This window comes from Aspergillus pseudonomiae (assembly GCF_009193645.1).
Source record: "Aspergillus pseudonomiae strain CBS 119388 unplaced genomic scaffold BDV37scaffold_117, whole genome shotgun sequence".
NCBI classification, from domain to species: Eukaryota; Fungi; Ascomycota; class Eurotiomycetes; order Eurotiales; family Aspergillaceae; genus Aspergillus; species Aspergillus pseudonomiae.
Genome location: NW_022476109.1, coordinates 1 through 8,906, shown reverse-complemented (window position 1 = coordinate 8,906; position 8,906 = coordinate 1). Strand labels below are relative to the sequence as shown.

The 8,906-nt window shown below is 46.8% G+C and overlaps 4 protein-coding genes across 4 annotated transcripts; 2 read left to right on the top strand and 2 right to left on the bottom strand.

Annotated features, from left to right (window-relative positions):
• Positions 1–4,572: 4,572 nt before the first annotated feature.
• On the bottom strand, positions 4,573–5,284 carry BDV37DRAFT_275994 (uncharacterized protein; the record flags this gene model as incomplete). The annotated part of the gene is made up of 3 exons (XM_032085485.1): positions 4,573–4,768; positions 4,882–5,100; positions 5,259–5,284. The coding sequence occupies 3 exons, from the start codon at positions 5,282–5,284 to the stop codon at positions 4,573–4,575; spliced, it is 441 nt and encodes a 146-aa protein (XP_031935863.1).
• A 1,654-nt stretch (positions 5,285–6,938) lies between these two features.
• Positions 6,939–7,590, bottom strand: BDV37DRAFT_26153 (uncharacterized protein). The gene has a single exon (XM_032083333.1). The coding sequence runs from the start codon at positions 7,487–7,489 to the stop codon at positions 7,019–7,021; it is 471 nt and encodes a 156-aa protein (XP_031935862.1). The 5' UTR covers positions 7,490–7,590; the 3' UTR covers positions 6,939–7,018.
• On the top strand, positions 7,591–7,922 carry BDV37DRAFT_26154 (uncharacterized protein). Its single transcript, XM_032083336.1, has one exon. It carries the CDS (start codon positions 7,692–7,694, stop codon positions 7,875–7,877), a length of 186 nt encoding a protein of 61 aa, XP_031935861.1. The 5' UTR covers positions 7,591–7,691; the 3' UTR covers positions 7,878–7,922.
• On the top strand, positions 7,800–8,215 carry BDV37DRAFT_263030 (uncharacterized protein; the record flags this gene model as incomplete). Its single annotated transcript, XM_032083499.1, has 1 exon — positions 7,800–8,215. A coding segment is annotated over exon 1 (245 nt), but the record flags the coding sequence as incomplete, so codon positions are not given.
• Between the last annotated feature and the right edge of the window lie 691 nt (positions 8,216–8,906).

Here is an 8,906-nt window from a genome sequence, read left to right as displayed (position 1 = left end):
TTTTTTCTCCTTCTTCTTTTCCCCCTAAAATGGCTTTTGCATGTCGTTGGTCGTGAGTTTACATGCTTTGAAAACTTTTGGCTTTTGGCCTTTGTTTGTAACCGTTTTCTGATGGAGGCTGGAGGATGGGCCGTTAGCTCTTTGTTGCCAGTCTTTGACTCGGGAAGCTCATGTCATTAAACTTGTCTGTGGGAAAGGGTAATTGTTTCTCTTTGGTTAGGTTTCCTGTAGATTTCATACAATACCTTTCACCAAGCTGAGCTAAGGAGATGTACATACCTAGTCTCGGAGTTTTCTTTACCGCTACTTCTCGTCCCCCAATTATGGCGCCTTTCGTGTCAATTGCTCATCATCTCAACAGGGTCATGAATTGCTAGTCCTTCACAATACTGACGTGCATATTATAATGGCCTGCTGGCCTGCTGGCCGCGTGCCGCAGCCCGGCCCGTCGGACGTGCCGTTGGCCCCATGGCGCTGCCCATCCTGTGATATCCACTCCTGCACGCGTGCAAATTCGTCCATGGTCCTCATGCGTCCATGCGTCCCTCGTCCCGTGGAACAGGCTTCATCTCTGCATCAATGCCCAAACATCGTTCCACTCTGCGCTGGTAAGACGGAGTGGGTATTGTTTTCGTTACAAACCATTCTGTCACCTCGGAGCCAAGCCCCATTACTTTCTGACCTGTCCCCTCGGCTGACATTTTGCAATCCTTTGGAGGAAATGACACGGAATTACCTAAGGAGGATGCATACTGTACAACTGTCCTCGTCTGGCTAGAGTCCATGCAAGCCATGAACTTTGTGCGAGTCAATGTTCAATGGTGATTTGACTCGGTAAGATCCTAGCGGAAGTTTCCGTTCAATAGACGCGCTCATCCACGGCCCCCGAATTTCCTTATTTGGGTTCAGGGACGATCATTGTCTTCTCTGTCAACTGGGAGGCCGGTATTTCCTTCCCCTTTTGTGGTCTTCTGGTGAGTTGAGGAATCATACGAGCAAGGAATGTTCCGTAAGCAGTCTTCTTTCTTTGTTGTATCACTATGTAGTCAAGTTATGTATCATAACTGATTTGGATTTTACTTGAACTTGCTTGGTTTCATTCACACTTTGCTCCAAACATGCTTGTCCTTACATCGTTAAGGATGGTCACTAGGATCGGACACAACCCCGGAGCCGATATTTTGTCATGATAACAAAATGGAGAGGGAATGTATGGCCTTGAAGACATAATCAAGCTGTATAGCTCTGGTCCTTCGAACCAATACTTGTACATATATATATTTCCAAACTCAGCTTGATATGTCTACCATACATCATCCTGATGATGTTACTCCAAGAAGAAGAATTCACTTCTGACTTGAGTAGTTTCAACCAGACAGATATTCAACGGTGACGGCTAATATGTTAAAAGATGTAGTCCTTTGGAATATACATTTGACGCTCCAGTAGTAGCCAGGATGATTAACAAAGTGCTAGCATGGCGCTAATATTTGCTAACTCGTACTCAGCCAAGGACAAGGTTCACGCTTTTACCTAGGCCATCACTCTGGCACCCAACAGCAATACTCCATCCCATACCGGCATCATATAAGTTTCGCCCGCAATACGGACGTACGATTCAATAAATGTGACACATCCATGTTCTTTTGCTTGAAGATATTGCAGTAAGGGACGCTGCTATTCGCTGAAGGCCAAGTCCAGAGATATCGCTCCAATCCATGTCTAGCACTAGCTTGCATACCGTTGATAGGAGAACGGCCCATAGCTATGTTGGAACGCGTTCGATGGGCTAGATTTTCAGACAGCCCTATTCCATCATCCACGATTTTCGTCGCTTGTGTAGTGGAAGCCCTGGCCCCGTTATTTAGAGTTGGCTAATTTACAGGCTCAAAATTTCCGGATCGCCAGTCTTTGTGGGGAGAGCTGATCACTGAGCGACTTAATCGCACTGATTACTTAGCTAGGGTAAAGGCTTACACAGAGCAAGAGTTCCAGTTTTAATTCTAAGTTATTTTTTTTTTTTATTTTCTATTTTTTTTCTCTCTCCCCTCCTTTCTTTTGGTTTTCGCCACTTCATCTCGACGACTGGAAGGAGCAGCAGTCAACTGATTATGAGACATCCCTACAAAGTCAGGCATCCACCACCCTCCAAACCTAACCTTTTGTCGCGTGATAGAAGAGGTCGATGTACAACCGAGTAACTCGTACAGCGTGTCACGCTCATATGTTGGGTCATCACATTATAGTGTCAATCCACAGCATTAGTTAGGGTCATGACTCGAACAAGACAACAGGAACTGCCACTAGAGGCGTTGGAAGTCAAGGTACAACCGGCACAGCGGGAGACCAACTAGTCCTACCAAATTTGGAAATGTGACCAGGCGAACAAGTAAGCCCAACTGGACTATCTGCCAATGCTTTGCTCCTCGTTTCGCCACGTCATTTGAGAAAGACAGCGCTTGCGCACACGCAGATACTACTATACACACCCTAGTGCCCGAAGTGAGCACAGACAAGCGTGGTTGGAGTATCTCCTTTTTTTCTCTCCCCCCTTTCCCTTACTAACCAAGCCACCAAACTAAACCAGGGAGGTTAGTGTCCTGTTTATCCGCCGCTAGCCTGTCACCAAGTGTTTCCACGCGTGCCACGCCCGCCAAAAGCGACAGATAAAGTACAGATAGCCTGGGAGGCTCCTCGCCCTCATAGGCCAGTGCCTGTCACGTGACTGAATGTGTATGCGGGCTGATCGATGATCAGTGACAGGCCGCATGATTCTTTTTCTGTTCTCCGCCAGCGCTATACTACTCGTTGCCAACCGTTTCCGCTTGGTCAGCAATTCGGACGCCAACGGGAACACTAACCAAGGCAGTTCAACTGCTCTCTGTACCTTCTTCTTACTTTGATATACCCGTCCATACATATGCAGGAAGAGATGCACGTTGGTAAGGGCGCCTCACCCCCAGCCTCCGGACGGAAGATGAATTACGATCTCTAACCCTCTGCTTAATTTCGTCATCTTTGGAGCCACACGCGATCTTATCGCCAGCCAAGGCGAGTTGACGTTGGTCGCGGTGGAGCAGTCCTTCGGAGATACCGAGGGCGATACCAGACCTTGAAGCCCACAATTCTCTACCGAGTGGGTTCTGGTGTCAACGGAAACCCACGGACGGAAATGCAAGCAGCCGATAGGATCAGAGGAGAATAAAACGTGGCAACAGAGAGAGATTAATAGACGATGAAAAGAGGAGCGCAAAGAAGAGGACGTACGGAGTACTCTGAAGTGGTTTCATGCGGTGTAACTTACCGTCACCGTAATACTATGTTTGTGTAGACCAGTTTGGTTTTTCCCGTACGGTACCGAAAGATTTCTTTCAGGGTATCTCAACCAGGATGGAAGCCCATTATCATTCCATCCTCCATCTCGATGCTATGACAAAGTGAGGCTGACTGTGAGTGTTGGCTGTGTGGAGCAGGACGCATGGGAGTACCTACCTGCATGCAGCACCTTCTTAAGTTGCACTGTTGTCAACTTGGGTACTGTTACCTTGGGGTTACACTCGATTCTCTCTAGCAGTCAGAATTTACACCTAAGGATTGCCATCGGTGGCGTCACCAGTGTCAAAGGTACAGAATCCCAAGTTTATGTTTCTGGATTCACTCCAGCAGAGATTGCTGGGTCAAATTTGATTGAACAAAGAGGAGAAAGGCGGGGAAATGGAAAAGAACAAGGAAAAGAAAAAAAGTTTTGGGGCGGAAAGGAGACGTTGGAAAAGTGGAGGAGTTGTTAAAACGTTATGAGGCTCCAGTCTTAGACGATCAGACCTCTTAGCCCATGGTCAGATAACAGAAAGCCGGCAGACTTTTCCTTCGACATGACTAAATTATGCAATGCGTACGAAAGGTGACATTATTGTCGTCACCACGATGATATTACGACTTTGATAGCATGCCACACTACGCTTTATGCATGAGATCGGCGGGAGTCGGGGCGGGCCGTCGTGGTGCCCAGGAGAACAACTAGCGACTGAGGAGTGGTGGTTGCCCAACGCCCTGACACCAGCCCTGAAGCACCTGCATCCAGATCACACCTCATCCTGGCTGATTTCCGTTTGCGACCACCGACTTCCGGCATTGGTGCTATTCTTATCAGGCCGCGTAGGAGGTATGGGAATGGCTATTTCTCCTTTCTCTTAAAAATTTATTTTATTTTATTTTATTTTATTTTTTTTTACTTCTTCCTCTTTCTAATTTGGGAGTCATACATATCTTGTTTCCATCCTTCGGCCGACAACTTTGTATCATTCAGGTATTGTGAATTTCCATGTCACGAAACAGGAAATACCGTCTCCACCTTCCATCCACTAATCATTTATCACTACCACCAAATCATAATAATAATAATAAAAAAAAGGAGGTCAGAAAAGGTTGACAGAAATACAAAATTTATTCCAATACAAGAGGGAATGTGAAAGCGATGATGTACATTACAGTCAATCTGGTTAAAACAGCATGAGTCACACGATCGATGTCATGCTTCTTGATGTCCAAGATGAGCGAATATCTTACCTACATCTACCGTAATAACAACCACCGCTCTGTGCTGTTGAGGAAGGATTGAGTGGGGTTAAAGAAGGTTTGGCAGTCTCTGGCAAATGTGATTAGCTTGCAGAAATTAGACTTGTTTCTCTTCGGTGCGTGTCGGATCATGGCTGTGAGTGCTGTACAGCAAATCAGAATGGCGTACGGGCTCTTCTTAACTTCCGCCAGGCTTTACCCAAGAGGACTAATCATTAGTTCCCATGTCCTTCCCATGTGCCAGTGGATTCTCGTTAAAAGTCTTTCCTCCAAACAAAAGAGGAACCAGGGCATCATATTACGCACTTAGCAAGGATGCCGGCCAGGTTCGCAACCGGCTGATTGGCAGCCGTGTCAGCAGACCCCGCAAACGAATCCTGGTTCTTGGACACCGTCAATTCCTTCCGACACGCGTTGACAGGCCGTTTCTCGCTCGAGACGACCTGGCCAAGTTGCGCTAATGCACCTTCCCTTGAAGTGCCACCGATCGGGCCATGATAATGCTTTCCTGGCGCGGTCCCAGGGCTGTAGCACCGGGAAACTTAGGGCTCTCCACCGGGTCCCCCTCACAACCCCCTCTCTTGTTTTCAATTCCAGAAGAAGCATGCTGGATACTGTTATTCTCATGATTATAGGCTCGTGTCGGTAGAGCCAATTACGGCCTAATAATGACCTCAATCCACCGAATGACTCGTACCCGTGGCCACATCTCGTAAAACAGCTTGAGCAAGGCTTGACTGAGTCTGTTATTACAAGTCCCGAATTTCGCGTGTATTAATACGTATCTAGTCGAAAACGTTGATTTCCCGAATGAAACTCCCGACGCGGTAATGCAGGACAGTTATGAAAGATCCATGATATCCAAACCTTACTACATCTGATGTCTTGCACTTCCTTCAGCTGAACCATTTTCTGAATTAGGTAAACCATCAACCCGAGACTCCTAGCTGACCTCTGCTGACTTGGGGGCTGAGAACCAGTGCTCACCGCCTAATACCCTTTGCACGAAAACTCCACATCTAAAAAGTTTTCCTGACGGTCTTCTCACCACAAACCCCACTTCAAACGGAGTCGAAACTCCTTCATCGCCACTTTAACTTGAATTATGCGTGCATCTATTATTGGGTTTCCCACAGCACCCGGCCTTTGTACGGTTGTACCTACTGTTCTTACCCAGATCCATGGGACAGTTAAATTTGCGGGTGGGTCGAACGAATAACATACCATGACCGAGTTTCCAAGACCACGGTCCACCGCATGGAGACCGAGCATCGTCCGAATTACAATACCATGGATACGCCGCCGCAGGGTTCCATAGTTAGTCAGTACCAGCCATACTTGTGCGACTACGGTTCGGAGCGCTCCTTTCCATGCTGGGGCCAACCAGAGATGAGGGAGCGGCTCACGGTATGTCTATAGACCAATAAGAGGGCCGTCGCTTAACTTAACATTCACTTCCGACTCAACTCATTTTCAACCAATGGAGAGCCGATTGCGGGGTCAATCGGGTCAACGTGTTCACATTACGCCTGATTAATTCCTCGACTACAAAAGCGCTCCATAAAGGCTTGTGATATTACGTGCTGCTGTCCTCGAACATCCCACAAGGGTTGACCTGAGGTATGGAATCGAAGTAAGGACCTTGGATCCTTTCCGTCCTCGGAGCGGTTACCCACGAATCCAAATCAACGTTCTCCAGGTCTTTGGACGGGATATGACGACATACCTACATACACCATTACATACGACTTCCGTCTGATCTAGTATCCCTCAGAACCGCCTTGACTACTACTAGTAGTATGTAGGTCTTATCGTGCTTCTTACCGACAAGTTCGGTATAACAGCTCCTCTCCGTAGCAAATGGGTTCTAACTTGGGGCAGATTTGTCTATAGATAGATATCAAATAGCTCGAATCCTATGGAGCTACTGATCGTTCATAACCTTCAAAGGCCCTACCGAGACCTACTCTCTGGTCCCATTGTTGGACAGGGCCACTGGGCTTGATTTCGGCCTCATGACTGGAAAAAGAACCTCTCATAAGTCTTCTTTGTTCTTTCTTGAACTGAAGCAAGGCATAGCTGCATATGTGAATAAGTATCTTACAATAGAATGTGTATCCCTTTCCACAAATATTTGGAATTTATGTACTTTTGAGATCGAGACAAGTGAATCCCACCAAAAGATCACGCGATGGGTGAAAAAAAAGGGAACAAAAAGGGGGGGGACCCGAATGGATGGTACATTCCTACTCTGCATCGCAAAACTGTTTTCGGTGCTATGATGACAAGATCGCGGGTTGGTACCATGGCTCGCGGCCCCTGTGGACGGGCTGGGCCGTTCGCGAGTGATCCCCGAGTTCCCGGATGCAAGGGAGTCAAAGTACTGTGCAGGGCGCAATGGCTAAAGCCACTGAAACTCGTGCCAGTGGCTTTGCATTGTGAGTTACTGATCTAGGTTCCGCTTCTTCAGCAGCGAGATAAGCGGTATGTGGGTTGCCGGGCAAGGATACAAGGGGTTGGTCGGTAATGAGAACTGGGGTAAGCACCTACCGTGCAGAAATACTCGCCAATCAGCCACCTCAGGTGTTTGCTTGGTGACATATCTACCCTGGTTGATTGATGAAGGAACCCTGTATGATTTTTGAGCCGGACCACCGCGGGCACTACTGCGAGGCGCATACCAGAGCCGATTAGCCGTTAAGTGTAGGCCAACTGAGATGGCAAGATACAAGGAATTGATCAAGTTATAAGAGATCAGGTGGTCGAGATATAAAGCAAGGGATCTCTCAGTCCTCGCATGATTAGACCGGGTAATTTTACATATGGTACTTTTAAGATCTGAGCTCCAGGTACCTGCCGTGCCCACACGTAGGGCTGGTAGTTGGTTGGGAATGTCCACCACACTCTTGGTCATCGGGTCCAATGCAAGGAGTAGGCCCCATCGAACAAGAAAGCATGACCATCGTAATCAAATGAACCCATCTTTATATTTGCTCATGTTAATTTGTGGTCACTGGGTTAAATGCCGCCGGAAAAAAATCCTTTAAAGAGAAGGGGGAAAAAAAAGGAGTGTATGCACTGGTCTGAATACTGGTACACTAGTTAAGCAGTTAACCATGGTTCTTAGGTTACCTATGTCTGTTCAGCCATGTGTGCTACTAGTTCGCCCGCACGGCTGGAGCACCCCAAGAAATTATTCTCTATTTTTTTCTATCCTTAGTTATTTTTATTTTTTATTTTATTTCGGAAAAAAAAAAAAATCCTCAGTATGGACCGAGAACCTTGGTACCCTTAATCCCTAGTGCGTCCCAAGAACATGAGCCCGGTAACCATAGACAGAGGACAAAGGGGACACGAAGATGGTGAAAAAACCAGTGGATTTTGTTTCTTTTTCATACCATTCCCAGCATATATCTCTTTGATAGAAAAACTTTTCCTGATGAGTCGGATTTTCTGTGTCCGTCGGATGCCCGGCCAAAGACCTCAGCTAGTAAGCAGTGTAACTTGGAGAAGTAAATTTCTTTATGAAGGGAGGCTTGATACAGTAAAAGGGCTGGCTGATTAATCTTCTGCAGGCCGCCATTGGTACACTTTAAACGATTATTCGTTGCCATCCACGGGCCGTCAGCCCCTCTTCTAGGGATTCGGGCATTACCCGGGTGGGCCCAGCATGTATGTCCTCCCATCTTGATAATAATTAAGTCGACTTTGTGCCCCTCTGTGTATGTATTTTTCAAGTCGATTGCGGCATAGAGCAGTTGTGTCTCCATCCATTATTCATGTCATACGGATCCTGTTATACTGCCGTACTCATCCAGGAGGACGACCAACTGGGCCTGACCCCGTATCGTCTATCTGCAGGTCACGATGGAGTACGCGTGGTATCTAGTCTCACACCTGGACGTAAGTTACTACTGCAAGTAGTTCCTATCTAGGGACCGGTGCAAAGCACAGGGCACCGGCTTAGATCCTGAAAAGGGATAGCCTGAGGCCGTTCAGCCATGGTCAGATGAAACATCTGGAAGTTAGTCTCGTCTCCATATCGTTGTACAGCTATTCCTTCTGTCTTAGATCAAAATGGAAAGCCAAAGATATGAAACCGCACCTAAAATAAGAATGATCAAGAACGTTCCCCTGATAAATGCATATGCGAAGGAATCGATCTCAACCATCACGGGTTAGATCTGTATGTTTATCATTTCAAGCCTGATAGGTCGTAAGTATTATTACCAGTATCTCTAAGCCACTTTTGGACAGCAACTTAATCATCCATGTAAGTCGCCAAATAAAAAAAAAAAAAAAAAAAAAAAAAAAAAATCAACATTAACCCC